Genomic DNA, 20,195 nt, shown 5'->3' with positions numbered 1-20,195 from the left:
ACTAACTGATCGAGATTTGGGAGAATGTGTCGCACGACCTAGAATCCTTAATAAACGAGATTAGAGTTGGTCTCCTCTCCGAATTACACCATTTATCCATTCATTACTTTTAATACAATATATTTATGATATTGCCATGCATTATTAGTATGTTCACACATCGATAAAAAGAACTCGAGGGGGGGGGGGACAACAGCCTCGAAGTCCCTCGGGGGGCACTGACAGTGGTCGTGCTCTTGCTGAAGAGAGGTGCCAATGCACCAACCATATCGAAAAGAGGAGCCAATGCACCACCCATTAAAGGCACCACTCCAAACAGGTCGCCCCACGTGCAGGCCTACAGTGACTCCTAACATTATTTTTGGGACCACTAGTCCTGTGACTAACCCAGGTATTTATGAGGCTGAGGCTTCTCAAGTGCCTCAGTCGTTAACGAGAAAACAAGGAAGCCAAGGAACTAGAGGGTTTGCCTTCAACATAGCTCCTCGTAATACATATACAGGTGTCACTGTGGTTCCTCAAATGGCGAGTAATCTTGTTCCTTAGATTCCCAAGTCACCATGGATATTCTGAGGGACGCTGTGCAGGAGCTGTATGGGCCTGGTCTAAGATAGGTTGCCCGCCCAGAGTTTGTGAAGCCGTATTCAAAAACAATTGACAGAGAGAACCCTTATCCCAGAGGATACAAAATTCCAGACTTCACATTATTCTCTAAAGAAGATGGACAATCGACCGTGGAGCATATAGCCAGATTCACCATCTAATGTGGGGAACTTGCCAATCTGGAAAATTTTGCTAACTCTAAGTTACGACTGTTTCTTAACTCCTTGACAAATACAGCTTTCAACTAATATTCAACACTTCGGAGGAACTCAGTCAATTCATGGTATGAGATGAAGCGTCTCTTCCATACCCAATTCTTTAAAACTGAGCCAGAGGTTTGTGTGGCCAAGTTGTCTAGGTTGACGCAAAGAAGTGGAGATATGGCTGACTCATTTATTGTAAGGTTTAAGAAGCTGAGGAACAGGTGTAAGGCGTTCTTACCTGAACACAAGTTTATTAAGATGGCTCAGAGAGGCTTGGACTTCAAGCTGAGGAAGAAATTCCAAGGGATGGAGTTTAAAGGTTTATATGAGCTGGTGGCTAAGGTAGCAGAATATGAAGAGCTACTGAAAGAAGAATCACAGATGAAAAGAAGCTCACCAGGAACTTACTATCATGAGCTTCATCAGGAAATAATTGTGGCTGACTTGGTGAATTCATTTTCCTTCGTGTGTCCAAACCTCGAAGCTCAATAAAGAGAGCTCTTCAGAAGAGTAAATCTAGTTTAGAGACTTAATTCACATTTGATGTTTCTAAGATAGAGGAGATATTTGATTTCGTGTTGAAGGAAAAGATTATATCTTTTCCATCTCATCATAAGTTGCCGACAAAAGAAAAGATGAAAGGCAAGCAATACTGTAAGTACCATGATTCCTGGAACCATAATATTAATAATTGTTGGTATTTCAGGAATGCTCTACATGATCACATTAATATAGGAGTGTTGAGTTTCTCTGACAAAGAGCAGATATTGATTGATGAGGATCCTTTCCCACTTGTGGCATCTATCAATGCTATTGAAGTAGATCTGAGGAGTATCAATTATCAATTGAAGAACCTGTAGGTTCATTCGAAGTCCTTGAAGACACCTAAAGAGTTAAGTCATATACTAATAAAGAGATGGCAATAGCTGTAACTACTATCTCCATAATTTATTTACAGCAACTATTTGACAGGGTAGCTACAGAGGAGTACCTGGAGGTTGATGTTGCTGAAGGGATCTTCAGGGAAGAATTAACATTTCTTAAGTTGGACAATGTTCTTACTAAAGTCCAAGATCTTTTGGAGGAAGTCAACCTCAATACCCTTAGGAATTCAAAAATTTTCATATATTAGTAGCCTGTTGAAACCTGAGATAAAATAGAAGATCATACATTTTTATGGTCATAAGGGCCTAGAGGAAACGCTCATTGGCTATCAAGTAGCATAGGAGAGACGCATAAGAGAAATGACAATAGTCGTTACCTTAAGGAGTATTATTCCACCAGGTGGGAAATGAGGGATCATCAGTAATGGCAGTGGGGCTAATCCCACGGCCCCACTAAGAAAGGTCACGTATAGCAAACAACGCAACAATTATAAGCAGGTGACATAGCTGATCCCACGAAAATCATGAATAAAGTAAATAGGCCTACTGGTCGTTTCTTTCATAAATGTGTAAAGGCTGATTCACGGCTTTAAATATTTTCATACAAATTCAAAAAAAAAAAGGTCAGTCAAGGTTCATATATTTGAACTGGTTCCAAGTCCACTGGTGCTATGAAATAGTGGAGGAGTGTGTCTCATAGCTTTTTATCCAAGCCTGTACCTGAGAAGAACAATGTTGATCACTCGGGAAAAAGGAATAAATAATAGATCCTCAATCTCAATAATAATAACAAATAACTTAGGAGACGAGTCATCTGCAGGTGCGACAAAGGGCAAGTGCAATAGAGAGCATACTTGTGGAGAAGAGATAACTGGAACATCTGAATCTTAAATGGTGAGAAGAGGAGACTATCAAGCAGGAGACATATGAGCCAGGGGAGTCACCTCAATTCAAAATATATATCTAGAAGCAGCTGATAGAGGATGATGAACCAATCGCAAATGTTCCTAGAGAGAATCTAACAAAAAGAAATGGTGCAAAGTTTAGCAGAGGAACTTACTTAAGGAGCTGGTGCATTAGCAAGGGCACCACCCGAGGAGTTAACAAATGAAGCAATGGAAACTATTAGTAGAAAATTAAAGGTACATAATTTGCAACACAATTTATATTCATGTTAGAGGAACTAGTTTTCCATTGGTCATAGTAGAAATATATTTTCACTGGTGCCATAATCTGAAAAAATGGTCGCCAATGGAATTGGTATGAAAATTTGGAGCCTCTAGAATTCGTTTTTATTGGTTCCATAGCTATAATTCTTAAAAAATTCATCAGAGATAAAACACAGGAACCAAACCATAATTCCCATTTCACAAATTCACTGCCATCTAAAGAGACCCACTTTTCTATTACATTTATATAAAAAAATAATATATATTAGTTATTATATGTCTATTATAAAAAAAAAAAAAAGGAAAGGGGAGTGTTGTGTGCGGTGTACAGTTGCAATGGTGGCCAAGATGGCCACAAAATGTTGATCAAATTTCCCTTAAAAAAAAGAAAACAAAGAAGAAAATGAATGTTCAGTACCGTTTATATATATATATATATATATATATATATATATATATATATATATATTTCAAAAAAAAAAAAAAGCTTTGAGCATAGTTTTTTGCAGCGATGACGTGATTATCAAGGCTAGATCGTCATGGGTTTTCAAAGTTAGCGATGAAGAAGTTATTACCTGTTTTGGTCTTTGTGGTGTTAATGATGGAGATAGAATGGTGTTCGTGTTATACAATGTTTGATAAAAAAAAAAAGGGTGTTTGTTGACGGCATGAATCTGGGAAAGAGAGGTGAATGCAGTGTTAGGGTTTCTTATTTATTTGTTTGGAATTATATTTTTTAATCTTTCTACTTTTAATTATAAATGGGTTAGAATTTTCAAAATGGGCTAACATATTAAGCATGGCCTATCAGACCAACCCATTTTGTGAGCTTTTAAATTTGGGCTTTATATTTTGAGTTTGGGCTTGGATTTTATTAGGACTTAGTTAATATTTTTATTGGGAATCAATTAATATTGTTTTGGGTTATTAATTGATTAATTAATTTCTAGTAATTAATTAATTAATTAAAAGAAATAGATAAAGAAGACGTTATGCAGTTGAGCAAGCACTCCTCAAGCAATTGTTCAAGTACAGGAAGGTGGAACACCAAAGAAACTAATGGAAATGTGTATCCGTGAATCCTTTTGGTAACTGCCTGTGAAGCTTATAAATGGAGCAAGGAAACCCCAACAAGAAACCAAAATTCTCCGACGAATTCAATAATCAATCAAACTCTCCAACGAGTCAAATCAATTTAATTTTCAAAGCATTGTCTCTATTTCTCCTAAGAGCAGTTTATTTACATTTCCTATAATTACAATCTTTTATTTCAATACAAGCAATCAAAATTCTATTTACTTTTCAAGCGATCAAACTCTCTTTTACAATTTCCTTTACCAATTTTATTTTAATCACATAACTGGTGAAACATATACCGTGGAACCAAATCAACAGCCTAGAAGTCAGATCAAGCACACTTTATTTTTCAGTTGGGTAGTTCACACACCTGGCGTTCTCGCAATTAATTCACAAATCAAGTTGTCAACTAGCAGATTCGTTGCTCTTTTCCAAAAAAAGAACCAACAATATCCTATTTTAGAATATTGTTGCTTGATATAATTATTGATGATCACCATTGTGAAATTTATATGCTCATAAATGTTGCACATAATAGTTTAATTTCTGTAGATTTTAAGAAGCTCTTAAGTTGTACTTAAGCATGATTGTTTGTCAAGCTTTTTAGGAAGCATAAATGAAGTCTTGTGAAAAACTAAAGTAGGACAAAGTTGAAATTAGCATATTTTGATCACAAGATGGTGTTAATTTTCACACCATACTTAAACACATGTAGTTCATGTAAATAAATAAACTAATTTTGTAATTATGAATTATCTTGTAACCATAATTGATACAAAGGTCGTCATAGTTCAACATTAGTTGTTTATTAGACAAAACTATGATGCTTGAAGCATTGTTTTCGATTATGATATTTTTTAAATGAGTGGCCACATAAAAGTTTCCTTTATTTGCTAAATCAATAGTCGTTTTCTAAATAAAAGTTTTATTATAAAATTAACAATCAATAGCGCCGAAGTGGAAGAATGTTAGGAATTTATTTATTTGGACTTATTGATTGTGTGTCATTTGGTTATAAAATATTTGGAGTAAGCTCTACAATCCAAATGTTCTAATTTAAAACCTATTATTGAAGAGTGATCATTAAAAGTATTGATAGGACAGTTAAATGTGTTTGATTTTAAGTGTGGTTGAATTAACCTTGGTTAGGATTGTATATTCTATTAGGGTTATGATTAGAGACCTAATAGTCTCCTATATATATATATATATATATATATATATATATATATATATAATGATTTATATATAGTATACAGAATCATTGTAAAAGCGAAATCAAAGAATTAGAAAATAAAAAATTAATTTGTAAATCACGAAGCCCATGGTCATGTGCAGCATTTTATGTTAATAAAAATGCGGAAATAGAAAGAGGCGTACCAAGATTGGTAATAAACTATAAACCACTAAATGCAGCATTAAAATGGATAAGATACCCAATTCCAAATAAAAAAAGATCTTTTAAAGAAATTGTACAATGCTAATATTTTTAGTAAATTTGACATGAAATCAGGTTATTGGCAAATACAAATTGCTCCTAAAGATAGATATAAAACAGCATTTACTGTCCCTTTCGGTCAATATGAATGGAATGTAATGCCTTTTGGATTAAAAAATGCACCTTCAGAATTTCAAAGAATAATAAATGATATATTTAACCCATATTCAAAATTTTGTATAGTATATATTGATGATGTGTTAGTATTTAGTCAAACTATTGAAAACCATTTTAAACATTTAAAAACCTTCTGTATGATTATAGAAAAAAATGGTTTAGCACTTAGTCAAACTAAAATGGATTTATTTAAAACCAAAATCAGATTTTTAGGACATTATATTGAACAAGGAATAATTCAACCAATAGAAAGAACTATGGTATTTGGAGACAAATTTCCTGATAAAATACAACTTCAGCGATTCCTTGGTTGTTTAAATTATGTCATTGATTTCTATCCTAATTTAAATTACATGATAAAACCCTTACATGATAGACTTAGAAAAAATACTGGTCCCTGGACCGCCAAACATACACAATTGGTAAAAAATATTAAATCATTAGTAAAAGAAATTCCTTATTTATGTATCCCCAATCCAACTGCATTTAAAATTGTAGAAACAGATGCATCCAACATAGGTTATGGAGGCATCTTAAAACAAAAAATCAATGGTACAGAGCGTATAATCCAATATACGTCAGGACATTGGAACCAGACACAGATAAATTATTCCACTATTAAAAAAGAAATTTTAAGCATAGTTATATGTATACATAAATTTCAATCAGATTTATTAAATCAAAAGTTTTTGCTCCGCATTGATTGTAAATCTGCAAAAGATGTTTTGCAAAAGGATGTTCAAAATCTTGCCTCTAAACAAATTTTTGCTAGATGGCAAGCACTCTTAAGTATTTTTGAATTTGATATAGAATACATTAAAGGAAATACTATTAATATCCCAGACTTTCTGACACGAGAATTCTTACAGAACAATGGGAAAGAAGAAGGATAAGGGAAAAGAATCTATCCAAGAGCCAGATTCACCCACTAAAGCTCTTTCTGAGCATTCTGAAGATCTCCCTAAAACCTTTACCTTAACTAGTAAACAAACCCCTTCTAAAGACCTCAAAAAATGGATTGAAGAACTCAGTCAATCTCCAGAGGTACTAAAGGCCTTGCAAGGTATGGCATCTTCTTCCACAGAAGATACAGATATGATTTCTAAACCTCAAGCAATCGTACCCGTTCATGGTACGGCTAGTCTGTCTCAAACGGTAGATAGTAAAGACTTATCAAATCCGTTGATGGCTGTGGATTTGCCAAAAATCCAGTATTCTAATAATAGTAGTATTCATAAATGGTTTGTCAAAAATATTTATGATTATGAAATTGAAGTCGAGGACGGATATAATAATATTAATCCTTGGCAAATCATAAAGCATTATTATCCTGAGGATTGGTATTTTGTTCCAACTGATTTTTCAAAACCTCAGGAGTATTATCATAATATTTTAATAGATACTGGTTCTGTAAAAATAAAACATACTTTTGATACAAAAAATAAAACTGTAATTTCTTATTCTTCTATTCAAATAAAATGGGTTATTCATCCTAAAGATTGGCCCGTATCTTCACTTTCTACTCCAGTAAGATTTAAAGTTTTACATAAACACAATACTACATATAATTATTTTGACTACAAAGAAGCTTGGGAAAAAGTTTTTTGTATTCAAAATCCAACTACCACTCATTCGTGGTTAGTTTATTTTGATCAACATATCCGAACTGATTTAAAAATCCCAAACTGGTTTAAAAAGTGGTGGCAGTCTAGAGGTATCTCTGAGGATATCATTCCTCCTGATATTATTTCTTTATATCATTATTTTAAATCCCACTATAAACCTAATCCTGGAGAAGTCCATATTCCATCCTTGATGTATTATTGTATGACTTTCTTCACCCCTTGGGTATATCAGTGGTATTTTGATTATCAATATGTTCCGGGAACCCAAATTCCTATGTTAGTAAAAAGACACAAAATAAAATGGTGGGGATCTTTCAAAAATACCACTACTGAAATAAAGATCAGTCAATGGATTCGTACTAAAATAGCTAACTCCTCCATGCCAGCATTAACCTATGCTAGTACACTAGCTATTCCGGAAAACCCTACATTTGGAATCCAGAAAGCACAGTGTCAAACCCGGTTAGCTGCGGCTAAAACCCCAGAAGAATGTAAACTGATCTATCAAGAAATGTTTCAACAACTTTCAACCAGCTCAGAACTCCCAGTAAACCCATCATCCAGTAAACCTAGAGGCGTGTCATCTGGTAAATCCTCATCTAAAACAAGTCATAAAGGCAAAAATAAATTCATTTCATCATCATCTTCAGCAGTCTCTGTATCTTCCCTTGACGACAGTGATGAAGACAATATTCTGCCAACAATAAAAATCAAAAGTAAAGCCGATAAAAAAGCAAAAGCAAGAAAAGAAAAAATAAAGCAAAAAGAAAAAAGAAAAGAAAAAATAAAAAGAAAAGAAAAGAAAAAGAAGGACACATCATCGTCCTCATCTTGTTCTGATTCCCTATAAAATAGGCAGAAGGAACCTTATTCCTTCCACTCATTAATTTTCAACAGTAAAAGCCAAGCTACTATTTCCACAGTAGAAGCCAAGTTACTATATCAACAGTAAAGGTCAAGATTCGGTGGCAGACCAACCACTGTTCATCCACAGTAAAGATCAAGATTCGGTGGCAGACCAACCACTGTTCATCCACAGTAAAGGTCAAGATTCGGTGGCAGACCAACCACTATTCATCAACAGTAAAAGACGGTAAAGATTATTAATTTTCTTATAAATAGGGAGCCTCTCCCCTTGTGAAGGCATAAGCTAGAAATAAGCCAAAAACATCTCTCTCTCTTAGAAGTCCCTCTCCCCTTTTGATTCTCACTTCATTGTAAGAAATCAAAGTTGGAGAAAGTCTAATTATAAAACCTTTGTAAGTATAAAATATTGTGTTATATTTAGTATTTTGTATTTAAATAAAATTGTTTAAAGTTGTTATGTTAAGTTTGTTCGATTAAGTCCGTGTTGACGGCACCTTTCTCTTCTCCCTCCACACTCTGACTTAATTCTGGAGATCCCAGATTAAGGTTGCAGGAACCTAAAACTTTCATATATAATGATTTATTTTCACTTGTTTTTAATGATTTTGTATGTTTGTTGCTAAATCATATGATTCTTAATTATTTATTCATATTTATATATTGCGATCCTTATTTTGTTATATATATATATATATATATATACACCGTTAAAAACATAAAAATCATTCTCCACCAATTGGAAGTTTGTAGAAATAAAGAGGAAGCACCAAGTCATTCCACGGACAATTATGCATGGCTACTTCTTTTTAATTCAACTTAGTATTTGAGATCAAGATGGTGTCAATGGAAGTAGACAAGAGTATCTGTAAGTTATTATTTTTTTCGTAATTTCAATTTATATATGACTATCTTGTACACTTAAATTCTAAACATCCAAATCTATCCAGCTCTTCTAATTAACTCGAATTATAACTCAACATCAATAAATTTGAACCATATCAAGGACATGCAACAATGACAAATTAAATATAAGCAATCAAATGATCTAATAACAAATCTAAAAAGCTCAAAGAAAAATTCTTCAAAGAAAAAAAAAAGGTATTTCAATATAATTTTGAAAATCATAAAATCTAGCAAGAAAACAGTATATGGGTTTCATGCAATCTAATAAAATAATAGAAATGAAAATGAGAATAAAGACAAATAAAAAGGGAAATTACCTAGAAGATAAGTATAATCTAGGAGAGGTATATGGTGAAGAAGAGAGCACAATCGGTAAATTTTGGAGATGGTAAAGTCAGTAGAAAAAGGTAAAAGGACAAATGAGAATAATATGAAGAAGAGACAGTTAAATCGGTATAACATTATTCCTTGAACAATGATTCTGATTTTCGGTTTAGTATATATAATATACTATAGATATATAGTTATTATAATAATTAATATATTTATTATTGTTTTAGAGCATTGTTTATAATTTTGATTCTTGATTATTTTTTTTTTTTTTTGGCTAAAGTTTATGAGTATATAATTAATTTTATGGTTTTTTTTTTTTAGGAAAGGAATCTTCTCAATATGTTATATGATTTGCTAATATAACATGTTATATCATAAATTTATATTTACATATATTTCTAGTGAGTTTTATTTTCTGTTTTATATCAAACAATAAATTTTATAATATATTCTTTAATAAATATAACATATTACATTTATTCTTTTTAAAATAATCATAACCAATCAAATGAAACATTTAATAAAAATAATAATAAAACATATTATATTCTTGGAAAAAATGCTCATTTTACCTTCTAAACTTAGATAAAGTATTCAAAATGCTCAAAAATTAACTTTTCGAGGCCAATTTCCTCCATAACTTGTATAAATAGCATCAATTTGCCCATGTTTTGAGCTAGTTAGTGCAAGTGCATAATGATAAGAAATAAAAGCGAATGAAGTTTCTGATTTTTCTGTCTTCAACTTTATATTTTATTTTTATTATTCTATTATATTTATAATTTCATGAGAACGCCTACAAAATCTCTTTTTTTTCTCTCACTCCACACAAACTCAATCCACAGATTGTCCATCTCTTATGGAATTTGTATTACCCCAATTCGACGGTCTTAAATATTCTGATTACTATGGTAATTATTGTTATTCGGAAGGATAAAATAATTGAAATTACTTTAATTTATTAATGAGGAACTATTAATTATAAGATATGATGTTTAATGGAAATCAATTTTGTTTTGAAAATTAAATTGGAAGAATTTCAAATTGGTAGTTCTCGGTATTCTAACTTGTTCAATTATTTCGATTATCCGAGTAATCTAGAAATTGTGAATGACGAGAAACACTATAGTTAGAGAATATTAATATTAACTAAATGGAAATTGAAGTATATATGAATCAATTTGAAATATTAAAGGGAATTGAAAATGAGTTAAAGAAAAATGATCTCCCGGTAAAGCACAATTTTACCTGAAAGCCCTGAAAATCGATGATTTTGGTATGATGTTACTTAAACATGGCTAAGATTATTAATAGACTTGGTTTAGACCTAATTGGGACAAAACTAAAGTAATCAAAAAGATTTAGGTGCAATTGTAAGAAAAGAAAAATAAATCAAGGATTAAGGTGCAAAAAGACAATTAAAGGACATGGAGGGAATTACTATGAAAGGGTTTTTGATTGCCACCTATTTAAGATGACCCATCAAACACCTCTTGCTCATTTTTACTATCCATGGTCGAAGCTCCATGAGAAGAGAGAGAAAATTCTTAAGGACAAGCTTAAGTGCATGATTTCTAAGGAATTTTCAACTGACTCTTAAGGAGAGGTTAGTTATTTTCTCTTCCTCTTTCTTTTCCATGGTTTAATTTTTTATTTCCTTGCACTATGGTATGAGGTTCTTGCTTATTATTGCTGACTTAGTGAGAATGAAGTGATTAAAGTACTTTTAAGGTGATTTACATTGGTTGAGAATGGTTAAGCATGAATTTGAAATTAAGTTTGCATAATTGATCAACGTGGATAATTTTAGTCATTTGATTGATAATCTATGAATTAGGTATTTTGATATATGAAAGGTACTTATGTTATTTAAGTGTTACAAGAGTTGTTATGCGTAAATTAGTGGTGGAGGTAAGCTAAGAATGCTAAGGAGATAAAGTATTGCTTAAGCCTATTATGCATCCTGAAATTTAGTCAAAAAGATGGACTTGGTTAAATAGATAAATGAGCTCCAAAAATTATGAAATTTTACCAAAAACTATTTTAAGATGTTGGAAAGGTTGTGGTAAAAGGGATAGTGCAATGAGTAAAGAGAAGTGGAGTTATAGTTAAATGAATGCAGGCTGCTCAGTGGAAAGGATGACTGAAAATTAGGTGTAGTGTTTAGGTTATTTAGCTATGCAAATGAGCTCAAAAATTCATGAAATTTTATATGGCAGTATCCTAAGATGTGAGGAAGATGCTGTTAAAATTTTAGGACAAATAGATCGAAGAAACGAGAGATATAGCCAAAGGAATGCATGCTACTCATATGATGAAAATCTTGTATTCCACTAGTTTGTAAAGAGTTTAGCATACTTTTAATATGTTATTAAGTTCAATTATTTTAGTTGTTATTTTAATGTTTCTAGAATGTGATTAAGTGTGAGAAATGAAGTAATTCATGCCTAAAATAAAGTCCTCTGTTAGTTGATTAAGCATAATGAAATTGAAGGAAAAGCATGAATATTACATTTCAATACTTAATTTACATTTATATGATAGTATGTGTGTGTATATTGAGTAGCATGGAGTTAATATGAATATTAATTTCATGCTACAATATCTAAGTGGAAATGATTGGAAGATAAGTCAATAAGTAGAGGAATAAGGCTAGGAGAGCATTCTAATTCAAGTTAGTGCACTATATCTATAACTTATGTTGTTTAAGTGATAATTAAAATAGTTTTAAAGAAATATTTTATGAAAAATTACAAGGTAAAAGTTATATGCTAAGCTTACTAATTTATTAGCTTTTACAAGAGAAAAAGTTGATTTATTTATCAAATGTTCATATCAAATGAAATTGAATTCAAATGTGATTATTGCAATTGTGAATTGATTATAAAGAAAGCAAATGCTAAAGTTATAGTTAAATGTGTTTTACACAAAAATAATAAAGAGCTAATGTTAAATGTTTATAATAGTTGGAAATGAATTTCAAAGTACTCATTTGAATGGAAAATGGAGGATGATCTTGAAAGAATGGGTATAGAAATGTTTGAGCAAAATGAAATGCTACTCATTATGGCTAATGATTGATTTATAATGGAGATGTTTTAAAAGTCTCACAGCTAAATGCATGACATAGTTATTATTTGATATCACTTCATTTGTTCAAGTTGAGATTATGATATGGTTATTACTTGATATGGTTATGATATTGTTTCCTCTTAAATGAGGTTGAGATTGTCCCTCTTCTATTGATATTTATATCACGGATTGAGGTTAAGATAGCTTTGTCTTGATGAGCTCATAAGACACCGATGGCCCTTCAGATTGAGTCTGCATAAGCTGTGGAGACAAAACTATTGATTGATGATTGTATTGTTATGCCATAATATATGCATATAAGTTGATTAGTTTTTGTAAGCAAATGAATATCATTTAGTTGATATGACTACTTGTTATTTCTATCAAACTGATTTGTTTTCAGTAAACAAATAATAAACATTGAACTTGAAAGAGGTAATGTTGCAAATTGCTTTTCACACTTAAATATCTTAAATATCTAATGGTAAAGTATTATTTATATGTGTAATTTATATAGTGCACCACTAAGCCTTATGTTTAGCGATAGTTGTTCTCTATACTATCGCAGGAAAAAGGAAAGGAAGAGTAGGAGAGTAAGTCCGACAAAGTGTTGAGTTCTTTTTATAACTTTCAAAGGGTGAGATACTGATGTAGTCATTGCCTTATGAATAGTTTTATTGAAATTTATATGATGTATAAAATAGAGACTAGTCACGTATATATATTGAACAGACTAATACGACTGAAACTTATATGAGTTTACAATTATTGATATACATTATGAAGCACTCGAATGGTTTAGTTACTATTGAAACTAATTTGTTGTCTTAATAACGACTCTAAAGAAACAATCCAGTATGTAATCATTTTTCTAATGGGCTTATAGTAAATGGTTTCACCAATTATTTGAGTATGTAAATGTGTAATTTGTAATGGACTTTTAGTTAAAACATTTTAAATAGTGGAATGTTTATATCTTTTATAAAAAGAAAATTTATTGAGTTTGAGATTTTTATAAATATGGGTCTTATGATATCTAAAATGTTTCAAATAGTATTTAAAATTATTACCACACATGCATTTTGAATATAAAAAGTTAAGTCTCTTAGTAGTATGTTTATTAAGTTCTTATATAGACATACAACGGGCGACATGTCACGTCTTACAGTGGGGTAAGGTGTGATATAATTTCGTGGAAAATTTTTGGTTTTAAATTAAATTGGCATAAAAAGTCAGCTACTAAGCCAGTATATATAAAAATAAAGCAATACATTTCAATATTTTTAATTTTGGTCTTTTCAAAATTATTCCAATAGCAATAGCTTTAGACTCCGTTATTAGTTTCTTTTGTTTTGCTTCTGCTACTGCTGAGTCATGGTCGAGTTGATTCAGACCCTATACAAGACATGCAAGCTTTCCTTTCTCTTTCGAGTTCCTTACATCCCTTCAAGCTTAACGAAAAAGGAAATGCAATAATTTATATCTTGAATGCTTGTTGCCCGAATGTAATAACACATGTCTATTGATTGCAAATTTCATCGGTGCAAAAATGTCAAACACAATAACATACAGATCACATATTATTCCATTGACGTAATTCATTAATTAGATAGAGATAAGTATATCACATATGCATTCAATTTTCTCTGCCACTTAAAAATAATTCCATGTCTTTTTATTTCCACTTCTATAATAAAGTGAACTGCTTTGCTTTCTTCTTTTCTTTTCTTTTTCTTTTTCTTTTATTTTTTTAGCTTTTATTCGTAGAAACAACAAAAATGGAGAGAACATGTGTTAGAAATTTGCTTTGGTTTATCACAGTAATTGTGCACATGATGTGATTGGTAGGTAGGTAAAGGGCAATTTCTTAGAGAGGGTTGGTCTGCATTTCTAATGTTTTGTTTGGTTAAACCGCTTCTTTATTCTTTAAAATTAAATTAAACATTTATTAGTTGTTTTATTTTTGTTTGACTGCGTGTTAATCACGCACGCATTGTGGAGGAAGTTGGCCAAAAAAAATATATTATTTTGGACATTTTGAATGTTTAACTTAAGTTCAAGTGCAAAATGAGCGTTTATCCTGTATTCTTACCATATTTAATATTTATTATATATAATATAACGTAACCAATTAAAAATTAAATTACATTTATTTATTCAACTAATAAAATTAAAATCTTTGATGATATTATATTCATATTTAATATTATCTTATATAGTATAAAATATAACTTTTTTAATTTATCTAATAGAATTTAGACTTAAGTGGCACCTCAAACTTTGTGAGAAACTTATTATACCTGAAATTACAATTTTTGGTAGCATTTTACAATTCTTTATACTAGCAATAACAATTTGTTTGATGTTTTTAGCATTTATATGCAAAATATGCTATTGATATGTGCTTACGATAATCTTTGAAACAATAATTTTCATATTTTTCAATTATCGAAAAGTGTTTAGTCGATCTATTTTATAAGTTTAAGTATCAATAGAATAATTTTTGCAAATTGAAATATTTTAATAGGTTAATATAAAAACAGAGGATATCACAACATTTTTTATGTAAAGTATGGGAGTGCATGTATACATCCAGTGGTTTATAATAGTTACTTCAGGCATTAGAAAAATAATGACATCACAGGCAAATATAATAAGACATAAACAAGCTTTTTGTAGAATATAATTCAAATAAGGCTCGATTTACTCTCTGAATTTGGACACAATATATAATTTACCCAAAAAAATATTAACTTTTTGTATATTTTACCCCTTGAACTTGCACCAAAAGTATAAATGCCCAATTTTTATTCCAAAAAATAAATTATTTGATATAAATCAAATAGGATTAAAAAGAAATTAAATATTTTATCAAAGTCAAATAAAATTAAAATAAATAATAATAAATATTTTTCTAACCAAATATCTCAATATAATCAAATCTTTTTCTAATTTTATATCTTTTCAAATTAAATAAATTATTTTTAAATCAAATACTTTAAATTTTCATAATTATTATATTTTTAAATATTTTTTATTTTTCAATTTTAAATTCTAGTTAAAATTAAAAAAAAAATCCTTAAAAACTGAAAATGCTGTCGTTTTGGTGCAATTTAAAGGGGTAAATTATATTAAAAAATTAATTTTAGATAAATTTTAGATTGTGCCAAGTTTAAGGGGGAAATATAGCCTTATTCTAATATAATCTCATAAATTGAGGTGTTTGGCGGTTGTTTTTTTCGATTTCCACCTTATCCGTGTAATTTATTCGGTTCGATTTGAAGAATTGTCCAAAAGGGACCGAATAAATCGAATGCTGACCTATTTTGCTTCTTTCTTTCTGCTGCAGTCCTTGCTTTCTCTTCTCATCACCATACCGAATGGCTGGGAAGCGAGAATCTACGGCCTCTTCTGGAGCAGCTTCCTCCAAGAAGCCAAAAGGGAATAATGCAGAAGATGAACCGTTTCCAGAGGAAGTGGATCAGGTGGATGAGGTTGGGGATAAGCTGGGTTCTGCCGTAGGGTCTCATCCGGAAGGAAAATTTATGGGGATAGAGGAGAATGGAGGTGGATCTGATGCAAAATCTCCTTCTGATGATAAATTGAGTAATAAAGAGAGCGAGTATGGTGGAGATAGTGAGGAATATAGACCTAGAGCTAGATTTATTGGCGACCCTTTTCTGATGAAGAGGCCAGAAGACTATGGCCTCATCTATATGTGAAGAAGAAGATATAATTTTCTAACGAAAAAACACTTGTTTTTTTTCTTGTGTTCTCCACCTTTCCTATGAGATTGTTAAAGTTAATTATATATATAGCTGGTGACATGCTCTTTATCTAGTATTTTTCTACATAGTTCTCTCTCTCTCTCAAAGATTTCAAGCATCAAGATTTGTGCCAAAATTTAAGGTTTGAGATTTCAAGCATCCAAGATTTGTGCCAAAATTCAAGGAAGCCATCCACATATCTATTGTCTAATTTTTATTTCTAAACTCTTAATCTTGTTTTTCTTTTCATTATTAATTATGAAATTTTATTCAAGTATTTTTGTATCGTTGAAATAAAAAATTAATTTTTTTTTTTTTTGTTTTATGTTTATGATTTATTATAAATGATCATTTATTTATTTGAAATATTAATGTATTACTTATTTAATGTATTGTATCCTCAGCGTGTTGATATCCTACCTTTTTAAAATTATTGCATCCCGTGCATTCCTATATTTCGTGTCCCATTTCCATGCAACCTAACTTCTAGTATATGAAACTGCTCTATGCACCAAACTAATCAACTAAGGTTTTTTTATTACCAATAAAAAATGAAGTGCTTTTTTTTTTTTTTTTTGAAATTTATTTGTCATTGCAATAAAAAATTAAGTTTTTTTATTTTTTATTTATGATTTATTATAAATAATTATTTATTTATTTAAAATATTAATGTATTATTTATTTAGTGTACTTTGTCCTAAACGTATAAATGTTTTACCTTTTTAAAAATTGTGCATCTCATACATTCTTGTCCCGTTTTCGTGTAACCTAACTCCAGACATATGAAACTTTTTCTATACACCAAGCTAATCAACCAAGATTTTTTATTGCCAATAAAAAATAAAATATTTTTTTTAATTTATTTGTCTCTAAAATAAGAAATTAAGCTTTTGTTATTTTATGTTTATAATTTATTATAAATAATTATTTATTTATTTGAAATATTAATAATTGTCACGGCCTATTTCCAAGAGCCGGACCATCACTGGGGGCCAGTAGGGTTAAGGCCTCCTAAACCTGTAGGAAGCCTAAATCAATTAAGCTCATTTTCTTCACAATCCTGGCCTCAACCCAATAATCATATTCTGATAATCAAAGCCCAATCCAATTCTCCACAGATGTATCGAAAATACAATTTATATAATTAATACATATATCCATATTATTCAATTACAACTCACTTGGAATATAATTGCGGATCTCCATAAATTACAATCTTTACATCAACATGCTTTATACATTTATTGTTATTTTTCTTTATTTATATTTCAATTCAGTTGGATCCATAGGATTTTTCTCTTCTTCTAGCACTTGGAAAAATAAGGAGGCAAGGTGAGCGCTAAATTCAATGAGTAGGGTTAGATAACCCTCCCATACCATACAATCGTACATACAATGATCATGTTTTACAATCAGTAGCCCTCTGGCTAATTATGGATGAACAAGCAAGCATGAATGAACACTTACCAAACAAGTCACAATAATTCAAGTAATCAAACAATGGATATTAGTCTGTGGAATCACCCATTATAAACCAGGATCATGCTCACCCCCAAAGCATGCTTTAAAATAATTTCCGGAAAAATAATCTATGATCCTTGTATCAAGTGCACTCAGGGAGTCCATCCCTGTTCGGGCTGGACGGACCTCGTCCGTCTATTTCTCTTTACTTTCCTTTTCTTTTCCTTTTTGTTATTTTTCTTTCTTTTCCTTTTTCTTTTTTTTTTTTATCATCGATGCGCATCAAATTACACAGTGCAAAGGGGGGTGGAGTACCACCCGCTTATGGCCCACTGACGGCATTCTCACCATACCCGTGCTCTCACCCCATGGTGACCCACATCATTCTAACTCCACAGCACATTACAAACAAGTCACATTCAATCACCAAATTTCACATCATTCACGCAATGTATAATATCCAGCATCGCCATATATTTTAATATAATACATGTATTCGATGTTGTTCATGGCATACACGCCTATATGGCATTTCTACATGTACGCATGCTTCATATAGATAGCATATTATTCATGTATGCATAGATGTAAAATGCATGAGCGATGCGGATTATCTAACCCTGCTCACAGTTTGTTTGCTTATAGTAAGTCATTGCTCAACTTCTCGATCCTTTATCAGATGCTGATGAACTTTTTAAAGCCCCTAAAGAACAGATATAAAATGATATTAAATAAGGTTCTGTAACTAGAAGATTTAACTCTTAAATTTCATTTACTTTATCTTGCATTATTTGAATATTCATGTTTATTAATCAAATCCTTTTATTACTTATAGTTTCTTATTTGTATTATATAGTTTTTATTTCTTAGTTTATCTTCACTTAGTATTATTGTTCTAGATCACTATCAAAATTTAAGAATAGCACTAATAATAACGAACATACTATTAATATTTAATGTCCTTCATTTACTTAATTAATCTTGGATCCTAATAGTCGTTTTGCCAAAAATTCGGCAGCATGCCCTTTATAAATTAGACAATCTACCTGTTTTAAATAGTATCAATTTATTTAACATTTCTATTCATTCAATTCACACAGCCCATCCTTCGGGCGAATCAACTATATAATTCCCATCCTCCATTCACTAACAACAAACCATTCAACAACCTTCCATATCAACATCAACATCAACATCAACATTACTTAGGCTTTTGGTACTCTCATAAATGACAATAACAATCTTTTATATACATATATATATAGGAACTCAATTACAGATACTACAAGCATATGTTCCAATTACAATGCTACTTGCTGTAATAATATTGGAATATTTTAATATATTTTCTAAATACAAAATCAAATTCTCATTTGTTAGCAATTGACAGCCTATGGAATTAGAAATTCAACTCTAAAAATAAAATTTAGACAATTTAGTACTTAAATACTTACCAACTTGATTTCTATTTAGAGATTTACGATCAACACAGCAAGAGGAAGATCTGTGTTTTATACTTCACCTAAGCCTCGTCGGACCGCCGGGACAGCCGCCGTACACAGTGGCCAGAGTTAGGTTCTTGCCCGCGATCATTTGGTTAACAGATCAAAATGTTCGAAATTCTATGGGGACTTCGATTCTTTGATCAATTTCAACTGTTCGATATTAATTAGAGCAGAAATTAGAAATCCCCAATTCTCAAAAACCTAACTTTAGCTATATACACATTCACAAAGAAAGGGACCACATTATTTGATGGAAACAGATTTAGACTTACTTAGAAGGTGTTTTAAACTTACCAAGTCAGGTTATGTCGCCGGAAAAGCATTAAGGTCGCCGGAAGTCGAAGAAGAGAAAGCTGTCGAAGAAGACAGCTCCAGATCGCGCTACTGGAGGTTCGTTCGGCGTGAAAGAAGGTCAGAACTTAACCAGCGACACGAAGGGAGCTTATCGCCATCTTGCTCTCGTCGAGCAGTGGTCGAAAAGTTGATCGGGGAAAGCGAAGGGAGCGTCGCATGATGAGGGATCGACGAAAGAGAAGGTTTTGTTTAAACCTTTCTTTCTCTTCTTTTATGTAGATGGGAATTTTCTAGGTCTGGTTTGATTTACTGATTCGGTTCGATTTATTAAAAACTTCTAGATTTTAGCATAATTTCAGTGGTTTAAGTAGTTGGGTTTATTTGTTATTTGTCTTCTTTGTAAAATAGTTTATTCATTTTAATAAAATAATATTTTTAAATTCTCGGATTTAAAATTAATTTGAAAACTTTTGAATTTCAGAAATCATGATATTTCAATTACTTATTTAATGTGTTGTGTTCTAAGCGTGTGGATGTCCTAATTTTTTAAAAAATTATCATATCTCGTACGTTTAATTATCTCATGTCCTGTGTCCTTGCAACTTAACTTCTGATATATAAGACTGCTCAATACACCAATCTAATCAATCAATATTTTTTTATTACCAATAAAAATGAAGAGTTTTTTTTTTAATTTGATTTTGTGTCATTGAAATAAGAAATTAAATTTTTTTATTTTATGCTTACAATTTATTATAAATAATTTTTTATTTATTTGAAATATTAATGTATTACTTATTTAGTACAGCATAAATTG

The 20,195-nt window shown here is 30.9% G+C and overlaps 1 protein-coding gene, 1 long non-coding RNA gene and 1 pseudogene across 3 annotated transcripts; 2 read left to right on the top strand and 1 right to left on the bottom strand.

Annotated features, from left to right (window-relative positions):
• The first annotated feature begins 560 nt into the window (after window positions 1–560).
• On the top strand, window positions 561–6,403 carry LOC149494583 (uncharacterized; annotated as a pseudogene).
• A 21-nt stretch (window positions 6,404–6,424) lies between these two features.
• LOC149494582 (uncharacterized) lies at window positions 6,425–8,026 on the top strand. Its single transcript, XM_089724043.1, has one exon. It carries the CDS (start codon window positions 6,425–6,427, stop codon window positions 8,024–8,026), a length of 1,602 nt encoding a protein of 533 aa, XP_089580169.1.
• Window positions 8,027–17,239: 9,213 nt separating this feature from the next.
• LOC105650960 (uncharacterized) lies at window positions 17,240–19,747 on the bottom strand. 2 transcript variants are annotated; one of them, XR_001047711.4, is made up of 3 exons: window positions 19,379–19,639; window positions 19,034–19,234; window positions 17,240–18,282 (listed from the first exon to the last, which is right to left on the bottom strand). It is a non-coding gene; the product is annotated as an uncharacterized LOC105650960 (long non-coding RNA). The 2 variants fall into 2 exon arrangements; XR_002283604.3 differs by lacking the exon at window positions 17,240–18,282 and having other exon boundaries at window positions 18,757–19,234; window positions 19,379–19,747.
• Window positions 19,748–20,195: the final 448 nt, after the last annotated feature.

Source organism: Jatropha curcas, chromosome 7 (assembly GCF_041381405.1).
Source record: "Jatropha curcas cultivar XTBG-Jc1 chromosome 7, XTBG_Jcur_1.0, whole genome shotgun sequence".
Classification (NCBI taxonomy): Eukaryota; Viridiplantae; Streptophyta; class Magnoliopsida; order Malpighiales; family Euphorbiaceae; genus Jatropha; species Jatropha curcas.
This window is presented reverse-complemented; position numbering and strand designations above follow the sequence as displayed.